At 39.8% G+C, this 20,131-nt stretch overlaps 1 protein-coding gene across 1 annotated transcript in view; it reads left to right on the top strand.

Annotated features, from left to right (window-relative positions):
• The window catches only part of LOC111961855 (E3 ubiquitin-protein ligase Itchy), a 69,054-nt gene that overhangs the window by 7,619 nt on the left and 41,304 nt on the right, over positions 1-20,131 (top strand). Inside the window, exons 2-9 of the mRNA XM_023984450.2 lie at positions 213-281; positions 755-896; positions 7,346-7,470; positions 9,321-9,452; positions 10,312-10,360; positions 11,039-11,238; positions 11,654-11,873; positions 12,650-12,745. Of these exons, the coding sequence (XP_023840218.1) occupies positions 257-281; positions 755-896; positions 7,346-7,470; positions 9,321-9,452; positions 10,312-10,360; positions 11,039-11,238; positions 11,654-11,873; positions 12,650-12,745 (989 nt within the window). The 5' untranslated portion in view covers positions 213-256. The remainder of the gene's footprint in view (positions 1-212; positions 282-754; positions 897-7,345; positions 7,471-9,320; positions 9,453-10,311; positions 10,361-11,038; positions 11,239-11,653; positions 11,874-12,649; positions 12,746-20,131) is intronic.

Raw genomic sequence — 20,131 nt, 5'->3', positions numbered from 1 at the left:
CTCTCTGTACAACAAAATGCTCAATGTTAGCATTCATTGCCTTGTTTAGTTTGTCTCCATAGGTTTGTTATAGGCCTAAGTATAGTAGTATATTTAAACGTTCCATTGACTGCAGTGGGATAATCCCTTGTGTAAACGAGGACACCTGTAATATAGACGAGTGTCTTGTTTCCTAATGTTTACATTTGATGTCACGTTTGCTTTCTCTGCAGAGCCTGTCGTAACCGAAGCGGGCTTCAGTGTTAATGGCTGAACCATGAAGGCCCAACTACAAGTTACTGGTGAGTTTTGACCTTTTGTTACACCCTAACTTATAGCCCTGAGTAGCTAATAGTAAAGTGATGGTATGTTTAAATTTTTTCAGTAGGCATTTAATATCGTTTTGTGGATAGAATGGAAATAAGAATCAGCCGCTGACACCCGAGGAGGCAGAAGACACCTTTTGAATGGGACTGGGCAGTGCTTATTCTCTATAGGCCTAGCTGATGGCACAAGCTCTGATCAAGTACTTATAGTGTATAGAATAACTTTATTTTGAGGGAACTTTGCTTTTCAGTGTTCCAAAAATATAAGTAACATGGTAGGATATTAACAGACCCCAAAACAAGGGTATTGGTTAGGCCTAAGTGAATGTAGTTCTCGCATTTCCATTCTGAGGTTTATTTCTATATCTCACTTAAGTGACTGATAAGAGATTTACTACACTTTTGCTTACCATGCTATTTGTGTGTTTTATGTCCTTTTTTGCACACAGTGCTGTCGGCCAAACTGAAGGAGAACAAAAAGAACTGGTTTGGCCCCAGTCCGTACGTGGAGGTGGCTGTGGACGGTCAGTCGAAGAAGACCGAGAAATGCAACAACACACACAACCCCAAATGGAAGCAGTCACTGACAGTGTAACTACAGCAATAATTATTTGCATGTATATTCATTTAGCATATTCTTTCATTGCACCACACTATCACAAGGGGGAGTTACAACGCTAATCAAAATATCGTTATCTTTTTAAACAAGACATGGAAAGTTGATTGCAAAAAATTAAGGAACTTGTCTGTCGGCCCTGCATTAAAAACCAAAATAGTTTAAAGAAAATTGTGACAAATAAAAATATATACCAGTGTCGTGTCTTTGCTATGCTGGATTAAGTGATATGTCATGCTATTGTAATAAAATAATTTCTCTGTAATTAATATTACCTGATTAAACTATCATGTAAATGTAATTAACTATAAAGTCGGCACCACTAAAGAATGTTTATAGAGCTGTTATCTTCCGAATAAACTCTTAAAGACCTGGTAATCTTTTACATCAATAGCAGTCAATTATTAATCGTCACCTTATTCAGTCTCATCTGAACATCGTTAACTCTTGATTATCTTCACGAACCCTGGCTAACAAGTTGAATCAGCAATACAAAATTTGATTTATTTATTTACTAATACCTAAACAATCACACAGAATTACATATACACAGGATGGGTCATACATTGATTACTAATTGTCATWAAAAAAAACGTCCCTAGCGGACTGAACAGATTTGACGGCTGGTTACACAAAGAAAGGGGGTTGGGGTTCGAATGAAAGCGCGGGAAGACTGAGGAACAAATAATTTGGTCTCTGATCGGACCTTGTAAGGCTATGCTATCGTAAATACAGAATCTTATGCATTGTAAATAACCGCCCATTTGGAAAAGGAAAATGCAAGAAATATTTACTCTGCTTCAATAGGTTGGTCGTAGATGGAAGGCCATGTTGCCCAACAGAGATCTCCCTTGTCCTTTGAAGAATATGTCTTGTGGCAGAACGGATACGCTGTAGTGCCGTCGTCGTGTGGTAGAGCAGATACTTTGTCCGTCCTTTCCTAGCCCACGTTTACAGCTGCTGCTGCTAACTCAACGGCTAGGTGGTATCACTTCTTTAGTGAATAATAGTTCAAAGTTCATACTAAGTTGCCATACTTTGAGCTCAYGCTGAAGTTGGCTTAGTTCTGTAGTTTGATATTAGCCCTTTTAATGTATGAACTGTCGTCCTCGGGAACACAAATGTTACATTTTTGTAAAGGGCTGATGTAGTAGGGATAGAAGGGCATGTTTCATAGTTCACAACCAATGTCGGTTCACATGGGCGGGGCCACTGAGTTGAGCCTAGTTCACTTTAGAAAACCAATTCTCTCATTTAGAAGCTAAAATTACATTTMATCTGTTCACAAATAGTTTCATATTTAAACATTTAAATTGCACAACAATTCCATGTGAATCTGATAACTATAATGTGTAGACTTTCCAAGATACAGTTCATGTCATCCTATCATCAATAATAATGTCTCAGATGACAACTGATCTGATATCATATTCTTTAAGTACCAACGCATATTTTCAACTGGTTGGATTACCGAAATTTGGTTCTGTTCACCACCCTTTTGATGTTACCCGACTCTCTATGTTAACAAAGTGCTTTCCAAGAGTCACTCTGTAGGGTAGAGAGAGAGAGGAAAGGGGGAAAGGTATTTATGGGGGTCATAAACCTCACCAACAGGCCAACGTCATGACACCAGTTTCATTTAAGGACCAAAACATTTACAGCTGTGCCATATAGATTGCAAACTAGTTGGGAAGAGATTTTCGATATACCGATTCCATAGCACATGGTTTATTAATTGACACACAATTTTCCGTTTATTATAACCTACTGCAGGCCAAAAACCTATGGGTTTAATCTTCTGAACTAATGATTATATTAAAGATAGAAGCCGCCGCTTAATGAGTTCCGAGAGCCGATCTGTTATCCAACTATTATTATTATTGAATGACATAGCTTGGGGACTGGTCTTGATAAATCAATCAGATTTTTATTTGGGAATATAAGGATTATTTTGCTCTTCATTTGCAGTCACCTAGTAGCTTAGGCCTACAGTACTCTCGACCTGTCTCGTTGTACAGCGCCATATTTTCCTAATGGAAACCTTTTAATTAAATCGCTTTAGCCGTGATTGTAAAATGAATCATCTGATGCATTGGTCCAGAGCCAGGAGAGTCACGGAGAGTCACCTTTGAGCTCTGGAACTCCACCTCTTTTTTTTGTGTGATTTTATTTACAAAATGGGAATTTAATAGCCCGGCTACTGTAGTTGTGAACCCCCCCCCCCCCAACTTGCAATGTATTCAATGTTTATTTCAACTACATTTTAGTTGCACTTCCTCCACGACCACGGGTAAAACCTTGCTGAGATGATCAATGTATTTATTGCATTGTTGTATCGTCATTTTCTCAAGCCAATACGTCTTGATGGCCTTCACCAGTTTTTCTTTCCTTGTAGGCTTGGCAGAGTTAAGGATTAATGTTTTCAGTTGATGCCAAACAAATTTGATTGGGTTTAAATTAGGAGACCTACATATAGAGATGAGAATTTCTTTGTTGTTATACTGTAGGTCTACCGTAGGCGACATGAGTCTCACTAATGTTGAATAATGTGCTGTTAAAAGTGTTATGTGTTTTATTTATTTTTATTTCACCTTCATTTTACTACGTAAAGGTCTACTTACTCTGCTGGTGTCTTGACCCAGTTTATACCCTCATTTGCAATGCAAACCTGGGCGGCAATGTGTTTTGGGTCATTGTCTGCATTTGGAGAAGAGGACCAAAAAATTGGCAGATGTGCCATATAGATTGCAAAATAGTTGGGAAGAGATTTTTGATGTACCGATTCTATGGCACATCATCAACATCTTTATGCTTTCATTAATAAAATTATAATTTCAAAATGCAGACATTTATTTAAACTATCAGCAGGAAAATAGACTCTTGTCAAGTTTAGGGACTTTAAATATATTAATGGATCCATAACAAATTACTATGGGAATACATGGAAGAGGCAAGTGGAAGGGGGGAAAAGTAAGAAACTTCTCTGTCRGCCTGGAGGCATTTTGAAAACGTGTTTTCAGACACTTGTTTTTCACAAGGGCTATTAGCAGGACAATAGACACGATGTGGTCCCAAAAACACCTTTCTGACAGGGTCCAGCATATCTCTTGATGTCATTGAATGTCTTGCCAGGTTTGATCCATGCYTGGGCCTGCTACACACAAAGTTCTTTGTTTGTCAGACAAATCATTGCGTCGAAACTACTGAACAATACAAGAGAACACACATGGTTACTGTTCTGGGGAGAAAAGAGAAAAATAAATATGTAAAATGTCTTCGACTCTCTTCTGACTATGATTTGAGCCATGTTGATTGCCTTTGCCGGGTGATCATCTTCAACCATCATTGAGTCCATCTTACCGAGTCCACCAAATGCACTGTTTTCTAACCACATCTGGATGGATCCATAACGAATTAATATGGGAATAAATATCACTGAATGACAGAAATATTGGAATAAATTGGGCTAATGAAGGCAACATTGTTGCTTACTGKAACACCCAAAGTCATCCAATTGTTATAATAGGATTTGAAGCAAGGTCAGGGAGGTGACCATGAACCCGATGGTCACTTTGACATACCTCCAGAGTTCCTCCGTGGAGATTGGAGAACCTTCCAGAAAGACAAAAATCTCTGCAGCACTCCACAAATCAAGCCTGTATGGTAGCGTGGCMAGACGGAAGCCACTCCTCAGTAAAAGGCACCTAAAAACAAGATTCTCTTTTCTGATGAAACCAAGATTGAACTCTTTGGCCTGAATGCCTGGTGGCAGAAGCGTGATGGCAGCATCATGCTGTGGGGATGATTCTGCCAGATCCTTGATGAAAACCTGCGCCACAGCGCTCAGGACCTCAGACTGGGGCGAAGGTTCACCTTCCTACAGGACAAAGACCCAAAGCACACAGCCAAGACAACACAGGCGTGGCTTTGGGATAAGTCTYAATGTCCTTGAGTGGCCCAGCCAGAACCCGGACTTGAACCCGATCAAACATCTCTGGAGAGACCTGAAAATAGCTGTGGGGCAACGTTCCCCATCCAACCTGACAGAGCTTGTGAAAATGGGAGAAACTCCCCAAATGCAGGTGTGCCAAACTTATTGCGTCATCTCCAAGAAGACTCGAGGCTGTAATCACTGCTGAAGGTGCTTCAACAAGGTACTGAGTAAAGGGTCGGAATACTTATGTAAATGTTATATTTCAGTTTTTTAAAATTTGTAATACATTTTTAAACATTTCAAAAAAAATGTTTTTGTTTTGTCATTATGGGGTATTGTGTGTAGATTGATAAGGGGGGAAAAAACCATTTGAATAAATGTTTGAATAATACTTAACAAAATGTGGAAAAAGTCAAGGTGTCTGAATACTTTCCGAATGCATTGTATATCACTAGTAGTACATTTCTGTTAATTCCTAATTGCATTGGTTATGTAATTGCTGTTAATGCAATAAATATTATTATTCCAGTCTTACTGTTACCATTGTTGGAGTGGACACATTGTTTGCGCAGCGCATAATCTATGCTACACTTGTGAGAAWTGACTTTGTCATTTCAGTCATTGTCTTTTTTGTTTGGAGCGCTCCTGTCAATGTTGACTAAGGACGCACACACATAGAAGTAGGCCTATAGGCCACCTAGCCTGCTCAGAAATGTAGGCATATAAATGTGGCCAATTGGAGATCTGATAGTATTTCTGATTGGCTTAACGCATCACCACTAATGACCTGTGGAGCTTCTCAAAATAATGTTTTATTCACCTCAAAACAGCAAGCAAACAAAGTCTGTTTTTACATCCCATTGAGAATTACAATAGTTCCTTAATGTGTTTGAAATATCTTTCCAGTTCTCTCCCTTTCGATAACTACTCAGCGTGAAAGGGAAAAATGTCATGCTCTGATCCAGTTGAAACGTCATAAAATAGTTCTACCTGATTACTTCTTATCAGTGCTTGACTTAGATTGAAATAGGTTCTGGTACTCATTTTGGGTGCTGGTACGGTTTTATATTTAGGTGCAGGAGCTCCACAATGCTTTTGAGCTAATATTCTATAAGAGGAGCTCAAGCAGTAGAAAATGTGAGGTGCTGGTACATCTGCCCAAGTCAAGCACTGCTTCTTATCTCTTGCGCAAATAGCCTGCAGTTGTTTCTGTCCCGAGCTCACAATTTATTTTTATACAATGTTGCAAGTTCGTTAGTACTAGTTTCGGGCCAGACACAAGTTAATAGTTGATACAATGTTTCAAGTTTGTTGTAGACTGGCAATGTGATTTTATAGGATMTTTTATTTTTATCAGAGTATTTTCTACCTGCAGGCTGCAATGTTTTTATTTGTTGTCTTTATGTAGGCTATTTTTACGTAGTTGGCAATGGCAATAGAAGTTACTTTTTASGTTTATTATTTTCATTTGGATTGATTAACCACATAACATAAATTTTAAGATATGAAGACTTTATCTAAATGAAACTATTTCACGAAAATGTATGTTTGAAAACCATAACTGGCACGCAGATCGGTAGAAATGGTAAGATAAATTGGCATTCCATATGGGAAAGGTTGCAGACTCCTCGTGTAGCCTATTACCGGCAACTTCAGGAGAGTCATGGCAGAATCTACAAAAACCAGCAGGAGCGGGAGGAGAATAGTTGGGCTAGGTTTTTTTTTTCTTTTTTTTCTTCAGGTCATCGTTCTCTGGTGCCYTCTTGAGGCATTTGTCTTATTTCATCAAACTGTAAGGTTAAAGCGTCAGGCAAGCTCAATGCATATAGTTGATTTAATTAAAACACATAGGGTGTGTCTATATATGGAAAAATGCACTTTTAAAAATGTTTACCAATCGATTGGTCGAAAGAACAGACGACTTTCAGTCGACCCAAGATTTTTTTTAGTCGGGGACAGCCCTAACAAATAAAAGGTACACTTCCTTTTTTTTGTATAGATTTTTTTTCTGTAGCCTCATGATATCAGCCAAAACAAGCTCAATAACTCAATGCATGCACACACACCTATTGAGTATGCATTCACCTGTATTGTGAATAGGCTTAGGCTACATCTTGATTTACCCAGTTTATCAATAGAGATTTACCATTAAAATAAATCACTACCATTGTTGTTTTTGTAGTTGGATAGGTAAAAGAAAAAACTCACATCGATTTGTATGATTTTATTCATTAGTGCATACATTCGAATGTCAAATGTAATGATATTAATCTCAAAAGATCTGTGGATCAAGTGCCAKTCTGTGATTTTGGCTAATATGCCTTATTTYTTTTGCCGTCGTATTGAGTTTCGTGATACTAAACCTGGTATCGGTGTCGAAGTCAAAATTCTGGTATCGTGACAACACTATTGTCTCTTCCTTGTGTACTGTTGTATAGCCTACGTGCAGTGTTGAAACCCTAACTAAATATACTTTTTCCCTCTACACAGAATTCTCACACCTTTCAGTAAGCTCATTTTCCGGGTATGGAGTCATCAGACGCTGAAGGCCGACATCTTATTGGGAATGGCTACATTGGAGATCAGTGAAACCCTAAAGTCCAATGATATGAAACGTGAGTTAATTCTCTTCTCCCTATAAGGCACAGAGCAGGTAGTATGAAATGTGATTATCTGAAATCTCTGTCTGACTCTTTGATATTGGAAAAGCGTGATGCATTGGGATGTAAGATATACGGTGCCTTTGGAAAGTATTCAGACCCCTTKAATTTTTCCACATTTTGTTACATTTTAGCCTTATTCTGAAATGTTAAATAGTTTTCCCCCCTCATCAATCTACACACAATACCCCATAATGACGAAGCAAAAATAGGTTTTTAGAAATTTTAGCAAATTTTTTTTTTTTTTTTTACTTGATCACATTTACTTAAGTATTCAGACCTTTTACTCAGTACTTTGTTGAAGCACCTTTGGCAGTGTTTACAGACTCAAGTCTTGGGTATGACATTCAGAGACATTCAGAGATTTGTCGCTAAGCCACTCCTGTGTTGTCTTGGCTGTGTGCTTAGGGTCGTTGTCCAGTTGGAAGGTAAACCTTCACCTTTTGGCAAACTTCAAGTGGGCTGTCGTGCCTTTTACTGAGGAGTGGCTTCCGTCTAGTCACTCTACCATAAAGGCATGATTTGGTGAGGTGCTGCAGAGACGGGTGTCATTCGGGAAGGTTCTCCCATCTCCACAGAGGAACTCTAGAGCTCTGTCAGAGTGCCCATCAGGTTCTTGGTCACCTCCCTGACCAAGGCCTTTCTCCCCCGATTGCTCAGTTTGGCCGGGCGGCCAGCTCTTGGAAGAGTCTTGGTGGTTCCAAACTTCTTCCATTTAAGAGCAATGGCCACTATGTTCTTGGGGACCTTCAATGCTGCAGACATTTTTTGGTACCCTTCCCCAGATTTGTCCCTTGACACAATCCTGTCTCGGAGCTCTACGGACAATTCTTTCGACCTCATGGTTTGGTTTTTGCTCTGACATGCACTGTCAACTGTGGGACTTTATATAGACAGGTGTGTGCCTTTTTCAAATCATGCCAAATCAATTGAATTTACCACAGGTGGACTCCAATCAAGTTGTAGAAACATTTCAAGGATGATCAATGGCAACAGTATGCACCTGAGMTAAATTTTGAGGAACATTTGTGTAGATTGCTGAGGATATTTTTTAAATCCATTAGAATAAGACTAACATAACAAAATGTGAAAAAGTCGAGGGGTCCGAAGGCACTGTACAAGGGCTTTGCAAAATATATTTACATATAGTCCTTTATATACTTACATACTTTTTGTCTTGTCAAGGCCTGCATATAGGCCTATATCTGTCTGACTGTGCACACACGTTATGGAAGAATGTTTGTATGTGTGTKTTGTGGTCTGTTATGGGGAAATTAGATTTTCTTCTCTAATCCACTATTTCATACATGTATGGTATTCTTTGCGACGCAACCCTCACTCCAGCTTATATTAGCCCACTCTTGACTTTCACTCAAGCAGGTGAATGGGCTTCCTCTGCCAATACAGTGAGTCCTTTCGGTCATGGTCRGCATGTGACCCTCAAACACCTGATTCATAAATTATTGCACTACAGTCAGAGGTCAAAGGAACCAGACACACCTATGTAAGCTAATGAATAAAAATGATAATATGGTAAATAAATGCCATTCATACTTGTTATCCCAATCATAGCTTTTTCAGGAACACAAGTCATATTTCTTACATGAGATGGGAATACATCTAGGCTAGAATTCAAGCTAATCCACCACATCCATGTTTACACTGTCTTTAGTTTGTTTACAAACTAGCATGTGCGTGCACGTGCTTACATTCCTGTGCGTATGTGTGCGCGTGCTTACATGCCTGTGTGTGTGTGCATGTATGTGTGGCGTGCCATATCTCTCAACTCTCCTCTCCTGTGTCAGTCTCTGAGGTGGTGCAGACCCTGCAGCTGTGTTCAGACCGAGACCACACTGACGTGGTGGGGGACCTGTCAGTCTGTCTGGACGGCATGCAGGTGGACCCAGAGACATTCACCTCTGCAGAGAGGGACCATGGTGAGGGTCATGTGGTTTAAAAGGGATTGTTCACCTGAATTACAAAATTACATATTTGTTTATCGTGCATAAATGCTAATATACACTACCGGTCAGAAGTTTTAGAACACCTACTCATTCAAGGGTTTTTCTTTATTTTTACTCTTTTCTACATTTTAGAATAATAGTGAAGACATCAAAACTATGAAATAACACATATGGAATCATGTAGTAACCCAAAAATGTTAGATTCTTCAAATAGCCACCCTTTGCCTTGATGACAGCTTTGCACACTCTTGGCATTCTCTCAACCAGCTTCACCTGGAATGGTTTTCCAACAGTCTTGAAGTAGTTCCCACATATGCTGAGCACTTGTTGGCTGCTTTTCTTTCATTCTGCAAACCATCTCAATTTGGTTGAGGTCGGGGGATTGTGGAGGCCAAGTCATCTGATGCAGCACTCCATCACTATCCTTGGTAAAATAGTCCCTTACACAGCCTGGAGTGTGTTGGGCCATTGTTCTGTTGAAAAACAAATGATAGTCCCACAAATGATAGTCCACAACGCCTGACATAGCTCAAAAATAAACAGAAAAATCCTTCAATGAGTAGGTGTTCTAAAACTTTTGACCGGTAGTGTAGGTGCTATGGACTTGCATTGGATTTGTGCCACAAATGCTAAAAAGTTAGCATTTGAAACAGCAGCCTGATCAATGCATGGATTGCTGTCATACTTTGTCAATGGACGGCTTACAGGGAAAGGAAATCAGTATGTAATTTGGGTGAACTATCCCTTTAATATGTTTCCCTGGATTGAATATGATCTATTTCTCCCCTCAGTATTGTATTCTTTGTTTTGATTTTTAAAAACATTTCAACAGTTGCTGTTCCAAACGGGGAGGTGAGACAGAACGGAGATAGTGTCAACAGGTATTGTGTTTTTATACTTCTAAAATATTTTCTAACAATTGTTTTATGTCTTCTGTAAGTTCTTCAAGKGAACAAACCTACTTTTGACAATTTTTGGAAATGGCCTTAAGGCATTAAGTCAGCAAAATACTGTTTTATAATATTACTCAGTCAAAGTAGGATATCTTCCCAATGTGAATACTAGATATGGGCACCGATATGGAAAATCTATATCGATATCAGTTGCATTTTTTTCAATGCTATATCGATATAGTCTGGGAAGTCCGGATAACTGCTTKCTGATTGCAATTATCTTAACAAAGGACATATCTTAACAATTCTTGATCCTACTTAATTTACATTCTTGGTAAGGGAGAGGGGGGAGGACATTTTCTTTTACATGATGTTAACACTTGACAGTATGTAAATATTTATATTGCTTTCATAAAAGTACTTTTTTAGTGTCATAATTGCTGATGTCAGTGATGTGATCCTCCGGTATSTGTATATTGTAAAATTAAAAGTAGTATAAGTAAATAAAAAGGTTGATCACAAAAAAAATTGCACTAAGGGAAGCAAAAAAAAGTAATAGGCACTACCTGGCTTACATTACAGCCAAAACAGCAAAGAATAAGTATATGTTGAAAAAGGACTAGGAGCCACTGGCTGTTACTTTTGTTTCTATCTTTTGACTTTTAGTGATAACATACCACCCAGATCCAGCAGGGACACGTCCCCCTCCAGTGACTCCACAGAGGACTGGGTCATCGTYCCCAACGGCCACACGGTCAACAGCATGGGTTCTCCTGCCCCATCCCCAGGGGGCTCCAAGTCCACACGGCCCCCCAGACCTGCACGGCCTCCCCCACCCACCCCCCGCAGACCAGCCGCTTCCCCAGGTGGGCACCACGCAAAAAAATACTGTAGGAATACCATAGTATTACCCTAGATATATATGGTAGAAATACCACAGCAATACCATAGCCATACTATAGAAATACTATAGAAAAAGTAAAACCATAGTAATACAATAGATTAACATAGAATTCTCTGACAGAACTATTGAAAGATATTCCTTTCATGTGTTGACATGCTAATGCCATGTCCATTTATTGCTTTCTCATGTAATGAAACTGTCATGTTTTCATGCCATTCACTATTCATGCCATTTTGTGAAATTGAAAGAAATAAGTGCTGGCCAGATATGGTATTCAACACAGATATGCGTTCTAGTAACCTTTTTAGCCTTATTTACTAGATTCTCATCGGCATCTCCTACTAGCGACCACAGCTAACCTTCTCTCCTCCGTCCAGCCTCCTCCAGCAGCTCTACCCATAGCGAGGTGAGTGAGCCCCCGGCTTCATACGGCTCGTCCCTGGCCTCGGCCAGCGGGGCCTCCTCAGACCCCCCTCAGGAGAACGGAGCTGCACCCCCACAGGCAGCCAGCACCCCCCCGGCCATCGGGGCACCAGCYGGTGCACCCCCAGCCGGTGGGCCCCCCCGAGTCATCCCTAACGGCCCACTGCCTCCAGGGTAAGGGGACTCATAGATGCCTTACCAGATGTTATAATGAGAAAGTACAAAAAGAACAAATCAAAAAAAGCCCTGACCAGCTCCGTCTATCGAAAATGTGCGTTCGTGTTCTGTAGAGTCATTTTAATGCACATATTCACCAACCAAGCAATTGCAAATGTCAGGATTTGACTGTATTTCCTATATAGCCTATTGTGTGTTTCGTGCAATATATCCCCACGCTGTGTACCTGCATCATGTAAGAGATTCGGGCTTTATCACATCCGGATGCGATTGGGAGTCCCATAGGGCGGCACACAATTGGCCCAGCGTCATCCGGGTTTGGCCGGGGTAGGCCGGCATTGTAAATAAGAATTTGTTCTTAACGGACTTGCCTAGTTAAATAAAGGTTAAATAAATGTTTAACGCCACGTTGGTTATGAATAACGGTTGACACTTCATTTTGATATTTCATACAACCTCTCAAACGCCAGTAGATGGGACTTGAGAGATTTCTCACTCATTTGACAGTCAGTCGAAAAGATAATGGATTTACTGTAGTCTGTTGTTACATAAGCGCCAGTATCCCTATTGTATAATGCATAACGTGGGTAATTACATGTAATAAAATATACATCAGTTGCTAGTAATAATATTCCAATGAATGTGAAACCACATTTTTGCTATGCTTTTTATGAGGARCTTAACATTCCTTTAGGTATTACGATTACATTTGTGCAAGCCTGTTGCCCGTCAAATGTAGTTGCTGACTGTTCTATGTGTTTTTTTGTATGAAGCTGGGAGCAGAGGGTGGACCAGAATGGCCGCATGTATTTCGTGGATCACATTGAGAAGAGGACGACATGGGACCGACCAGATTCTCTCCCCTCTGGGTAACTAACRCTTAAGAAACATATACTTTATTCATCAAATCCGAATCCGAATAATAAGATCGTACATGTAACGTTAGCTAGCGGACCAGTTAGCTAGCTAGCTAACAGTACACTTTAACTTGAAATGAAAACTACTTTGTAAAAATTAGAAGCATGTRATATCTGAAAATGTAGCTGACTAGGCGATCTTACCCATATACATCAAAACAAACTTTATGTTACATGCGCCRAATACAACAAGTGTTGTCCTTACCATGAAATGCTTACTTACAAGCCATTAACCAACAGTGCAGTTCAAGAAGAAAATATTTACTAAGTAAAATATAATAAAAAGTAACACAATACAAGAACGAGGCTATATACAGGGGGTACCGGTACCGAGTCAGTGTGCGGKGCTACAGGTTAGTTGAGGTAATTTATACATRTAGGTAGGGGTGAAGTGACTATGCATAGATGATAAACAGCGAGTTGTAGCAGTGTGCAAAAAAAAAGGCTTGGGGGAACAGTGGTTCCTCCTTTAAAAGTTGCGAGCTTACGCYCCGGCACTTAAAAGGTAATTTGTGGTTTAATATGGTACCTTRCGTCACCWCTTCATTGCTCCAGATCAGCACAAGGGGGAGTTAGAGCACTGATTATGCTTTTGGGTCCTACTGTGTCTCTAACTGACAATGAATGGGCTACATAAACCTAAATAGAAACTGATATTTCTGCACGACTTCAGTATTACTTACTAAAACTGTTGCTGCACGAAGGTTTTTATTATTTTATTTTGTTAGGATTATTTTGCTCTTACTGTAGTACTGTAGGCCACTCCCGACCGGTCACGTTGTACAGTGCCTGAGTGCAACAACAGTCAACACCGCATAGCAGTGCAAGCTGTTTTGCTACAGTGCTGGTTCAATAACCGTGCCGAACTGTAGGACTGTAGGTTTTTGGTTTTTCCCCTTTAAAAACAGAAATAAATAATTAGAATAACAAACTGGCTTTATTTACAAATTAGTAACAATGTCTCGCCCATGTTAAGAATGGCCTTTTTCTCAGTTATTTTCCATTATTTGAAAATGAAATCATCTCCAAAATTTTAAGGGGCATTGAGCTAATAATGGCGCTGACTAGGGAAACGTTTCCGCTGTTCTGTTCTTAGTGCTAGTCTGCACGTTTCAAACTCAATGGCATCTTTATGCTTTCATTAATTTAATAAATAAGATAAAAATACTCTAAAAATGCTGATGTTTATTTAGTTATGGATCCATAACGAATTACTATGGGAATAAATATCACTGAATTGCAGAAATATCCTCTTTGTAGTTATTGGCGGAGAGTCACGTCATATTTTTCGATATTACTGTAGGCCTACCGTAGAAGACATGAGTCTCACTATGTGATTTAATGTGCTGTTGAAAGTGGTGTAGTCTTATTTGTTAAAGAGCATATTGAAGTTAGAAGCAATAGCCTACAACTATTTTAGCACCGTTTTGCACTGCCTATGACAAGCATGGGGACTGGTCTTGATAAATCAATGAGATTTTATTTCACTTAATCTCCGTTTGGTATTGGTTAGACTAGATTAATATTAGGTGTAGAATGTTATGCTCTTAGTGTAACCTTTATTTAATAGGCAATCAGTTAATTAAGAACAAATTCTTGTTTACAAGGATAGCCTACTCCTTCCTCCCCGTCGGAATGAACCCCGTCTCCAGCAGGTCACTGGATTCTTTCGCTAAATAAGCCAGTTCTGTACCTCCGACCTCACGTTGTACAGCTCCATATTCCTCACTTCCTAACGGAAACCGAGGGTTTTTGTTTTCCTTGGTAGAACACACCATATATATTCAAATAACCAACCCTAAAAGTATTGAAGGTAAATAAATATTTTGTATCTTGTGGTTACAATAAAGAAGTAAAAGATGCTGTGTTTTATTTACGTAGTGATGATGACAGCTAGTGGCATTTTGAAAAAGGTTTCAACACTTGTAGTCACGATTAGCAGGCACTAGACTCTTATAGCCTGGCTACTGTAGGTGTGAACACCTACCTGCAATGTATTCGATGCTTAAGTACTCTGAAAGTTAATTTCTAACTCAAACACGATGTAGTATTCTTCATCAATCTTTATGCTATCGTTAATAAAATAATTAATAAAATACTCTTTCATAATGCCGATGTTTATGTAGTTATGATCCATTACAAATTACTATGTGAATAAATATCAGTGAATTACAGAATATTGACCGAAGTTGTCTAATGAAGGTAAACAATTTGCTTACTGGAAAATACTCTTCAAACACAGGGTCACGTTGTACAGCGCCATATGGCTATTAGTAGGAATATATTTTGGCCTTTATGGCTGCGCACAATTGGCCCAGCGTTTCTCTCCCTCTAAAAACAGAAATTCAGTTTTTGCCCTATTGAGAACCTCAAAATATCGTATATTATTATCAAATGGATGACACAGTCATATAGCAGCACTACATAAAGCTGAGTACTCAACTCATTGCATGGCTTGGATCAAAATAATAAGAGTAACAACATTCTCTCTGATTAGTCTTTTAATAAAAAAATGTTGTGGTTATCCTGACCTGGACACCATGTACAGTATTATAATAGCCCGTTTGTGGCTACTATTTAGCAGGACAATATACCTTTACCAACACCTATCTGTATTTTGATACTTTGTGGATGGGGGCTCCCGCAGTGCAAAATGAATTGCTACAGATGCAGGTTCGAGACCCATGAGGTGGCTTTTGGTTTTAATTTAGAATCWTCCAATCCTCTATATGTAATTATTGGCAGAGTACTTATTTATAAGTAAATTCTTATTTACAAGGACAGCCTACWCCATCCTCCCCGTCAGGGAATTGAACCCYGGTCTTCTGCRTACCCGCATTCTCTAGTACAGCCATTATTAAAGGTACTTGAGGTCACCGAGAAAGTCTGGACATGGCCTGCTCTCCCTTGTGTAAGGAATTAGGCACTTTCCCATGTTTACTACAGTATGTATTGTAGGTTATGTTTACTGCACAGTAGCCTAATTAACAAATGCAGGTGGCTTATACAGTTGAAGTCGGAAGTTTACACACTTAGGTTGGAGTCATAAAAACTMATTTTTCAACCACTCTACAAATTTCTTGTTAACTAACTATAGTTTTGGCAAGTCGGTTAGGASATCTACTTAGTGCATGACACAAGTMATTTTTCCAACAATTGTTTACAGACAGATTATTTCACTTAAAATTCACTGTTTCACAATTCCAGTGGGTCAGAAGTTTACATACACTAAGTTGACTGTGGCTTTAAACAGCTTGGAAAATTCCAGAAAATKATGTCATGGCTTTAGAAGCTTCTGTTAGGCTAATTTACATCATTTGAGTCAATTGGAGGTGTAACTGTGAATGTATTTCAAGGCCTACCTTCAAACTCAGTGCCTCTTTCTTGACATCATGGGAAAATCAAAAGAAATCAGCCAAGACCTCATAAAAGAAATTGTAGACTTCCACAAGTCTGGTTTATCCTTGGGAGCAATTTCCAAATGCCTGAAGGTACCACGTTCATCTGTACAAACAATAGTACTCAAGTATGAACATCATGGGATCACGCAGCCGCCATACCGCTCAGGAAGACGTGTTCTGAAGATGCTGGAGGAAACAGGCTGGAGGAAACCGGTACAAAAGTATCTATATCCACAGTAAAACGAGTCCTATATCGGCATAACCTGAAAGGCCGCTCAGCAAGGAAGAAGCCACTGCTCCAAAACCGCCATACAAAAAGCCAGACTACGGTTTGCAACTGCACATGGGAACAAAGATCATAGTTTTTGGAGAAATTTCCTCTGGTCTGATGAAACAAAAATAGAACTGTTTGGTCATAATGACCTTCGTTATGTTTGGAGGAAAAAGGGTGATGCTTGCAAGATGAAGAACACCTTCCCAACTGTGAAGCACGGGGGTGGCAGCATCATGTTGTGGGGGTGCTTTGCTGCAGGAGGGACTGGTGCACTTCACAAAATAGATGTCATCATGGGGATGGAAAATTATGAGGATATATTGAAGCAACATCACAAGACATCAGTTAGAAGATAAAGCTTGGTCGCAAATGGGTCTTCCAAAAGGACAATGACCCCAAGCATACTTCCAAAGTTGTTTCAAAATGGCTTAAGGTCAACAAAGTCAAGGTATTGGAGTGGCCATCACAAGGCCTTGACCTCAATCCTATAGAACATTTGTGGGCAGAACTGAAAAGCTGTGTGCGAGCGAGGAGGCCTACAAACCTGACTCAGTTACACCAGCTCTGTCAGGAGGAATGGGCCAAAATTCACCCAACTTCTTGTGGGGGCTTGTGGAAGGCTACCCGCAATGTTTCACCCAAGTTAAACAATTTAAAGGCAATGCTACCAAATGCTAATTCAGTGTATGTAAACTTCTGACCCACTGGGAATGTGATGAAAAAAATTAAAGCTGAATATATAATTAACATTCTTTAAAATAAAGTGGTGCTCCCAACTGACCTAAGACAGGGAAGGAATTCTTACTAGGATTAAATGTCAGGAATTGTGAAAAACTGAGTTTAAATGTATTTGGCTAAGGTGTATGTAAACTTCTGACTTCAACTGTATGTGTTGACTGAATATAAGCAAGTGATGGCTGCTTAATAATCAAGTTAGGTTTTAATTTAGAATCCTCCAATCTTTTTATGCTGTAGCCTACTCCCAACCGCCACGTTGTACAGCGCAATATTTTCCATTCCATCATAACAGAAACCCGGAGTTTTACATTTCTCGGAATAGAAACACCACAATATTAATCAACTTAATTAAACCAAATTTCTTCAAATCAATCCAATGTACAATGTTATTACAAAAAATGTTTTAAATTCTCTAATGCCAATATGGGAGACTATCAAATGCTTCTCAAAGTTGCCCTCTGGTGGTCAAACTAGCACTAATTTGCATTAATGTAATAATGGTTGACAACTAAATAACATGCCAGAGAATGTATGACACAACTTTTAAAGGAGGAACAACTGTAGAAGCTGTTAAGGAGCCTTTTGGMCCTAGACTTGGCGCTCCGGTACTACTTGCCGTGCGGTAGCAAAGAAAACAGTCTATGACTTGGGTGACTGGAGTCTCTGACAATTTTATGGGCTTTCCTCTGACACCGCCTATTATATAGATCCTGGATGGCAGGATGCTTGGCCCCAGTGATGTACTGGGCTGTACGCACTACCCTCTGTAGCTCCTTACGGTCATATGCAGAGYAGTTGCCAGACCAGACGGTGATGCAACCAGTCATGATGCTCTCGATGGTGCGGCTGTAGAACTTTTTGAATATCTGKSGACCCAGATAGCTGTAGTCAATAAACAGCATTCTCACATAGGTGTGCCTTTTGTCCAGGTGGGAAAGGGCAGTGTGGAGTGCGAATGAGATTGCATCATCAGTGGATCTGTTGGGGCGGTATGTGAATTGGAGTGGGTCTAGGGTATCCGGGATGATGCTGTTGATGTGAGCCATGACCAGCCTTTCAAAGCACTTCATGGCTACCAAYGTGAGTGCACGGGCGGTAATCATTTAGGCAGGTTACCTTCGCTTCCTTGGGCACAGAGACTATATAGTGGTCTGCTTGAAACATGTACGTATTACAGACTTGGTCAGGGAGAGGTTGAAAATGCCAGTGAAGACACTTGCCAGTTGGTCCGCGTATGCTTTGWGTACACGTCCTGGTAATCCGTCTGGCCCCGCGGCTTTGTGAATGTTGACCTGTTTAAAGTTCTTGCTCACATCAGCTACTGAGAGCGTTATCACACAGTCATCCAGAACAGCTGGTGCTCTTGTGCATGCTTTTAGCTCACCTGGTAGGCTTGCGTCACTGKGCAGCTTGCGGCTTGGTTTCCCTTTGTAGTCCGTAATAGTTTTCAAGCCCTGCCGCATCCGACGAGTGTCAGAGCCGGTGTAGTACGATTCAATCGTACTCCTGTATTGACACTTTGCTTGTTTGATGGTTCATCTGAGGGCATAGCGGGATTTCTCATAAGTGTCCAGATTAGTGTTCCACTCCTTGAAAGCGGCAGCTCTAGCCTTTAGCTCGATGCGGATGTTGCCTGTAATCCATGGCTTCTGGTTGGGATATGTACTAGAGGTCGACCATGGCCGATTTTTAAGTTTTCATAACAATCGGTAATYGGCATTTTTGGACGCTGATTACATTGCACGCCACGCGGAGACTGCGTGGCAGGCTGACCACCTGTTACGCGATTGCAGCAAGGAGCCAAKGTAAGTTGCTAGCTAGCGTTACACTTATCTTATAAAAAACAATGAATCTTAACATAATCACTTGTTAACTACACATGGTTGATGATATTACTAGTTTAACTAGCTTGTCCTCCGTTGCATATAATCAATACGGTGCCTGTTAATTTATCATCGGATCACAGTCTACTTCGCCAAACGGGTGATGATATAACAAGCGCATTCGCGAAAAAGCACTGTCGTTGCACCAATGTACCTAACCATAAACATCAATGCCTTTCTTAAAATCAATACACAAGTATATTTTTTTAGTTAAAAGAATATTTTGTTTATATTTAGTTAAAAGAAATTCATTTTAGCAGGAAATTGTGTCACTTCTCTTGCCTTTAGTGCAAGCAGAGTCAGGGTATATGCAGCATTTTGTGCTGCCTGGCTCGTTGCTAACTGTGTGAAGACCATTTCGTCCTAACATAAACCTAATTAATTTGCCAGAATTTTACATAGTTATGACATAGCATTGAAGGTTGTGCAATGTAACAGCAATATTTCGACTGAGGGATGCCACCCTTTCGATAAAATACAGAACGGTTCCGTATTTCACTGAAAGAATAAATGTTTTGTTTTCGAAATGATAGTTCCCGGATTTGACCATATTAATGACCTAAAGCTCGTATTTCTGTGTTTATTATATTATAATTAAGTCTATGATTTGATTGAGCAGTCTGACTGAGCAGTGGTAGGCAGCAGCAGGCTCGTAAGCATTCATTCAAACAGCACTTTCCTGCGTTTGCCAGCAGCTCTTCGCAATGCTTGAAGCACAGCGCTGTTTATGAGTTCAAGCTTATCAACTCCCTAGATTAGGCTGGCAATACTATAGTGCCTATAAGAACATCCAATAGTCAAAGGTAAATGAAATACAAATGGTATAGGGAGAAATAGTCCTGTAATTCCTATAATAACTACAACCTAAAATTTCTTAACTGTGAATGTTGAGGACTCATGTTAAAAGGAACCACCAGCTTTCATATGTTCTCACGTTAGTTTTTTGTCATGGCACATATTGCACTTTTACTTTCTTTTCCAACACTGTTTTGGCATTATTTAAACCAAATTGAACATGTTTTATTATTTATTTGAGACTAAA

This window comes from Salvelinus sp. IW2-2015, linkage group LG1 (genome assembly GCF_002910315.2).
Source record: "Salvelinus sp. IW2-2015 linkage group LG1, ASM291031v2, whole genome shotgun sequence".
In the NCBI taxonomy this organism is placed as follows: domain Eukaryota; kingdom Metazoa; phylum Chordata; class Actinopteri; order Salmoniformes; family Salmonidae; genus Salvelinus; species Salvelinus sp. IW2-2015.
Note: the sequence above shows the minus strand (reverse complement) of the source record. Positions and strands in the feature narration are given on the sequence as shown.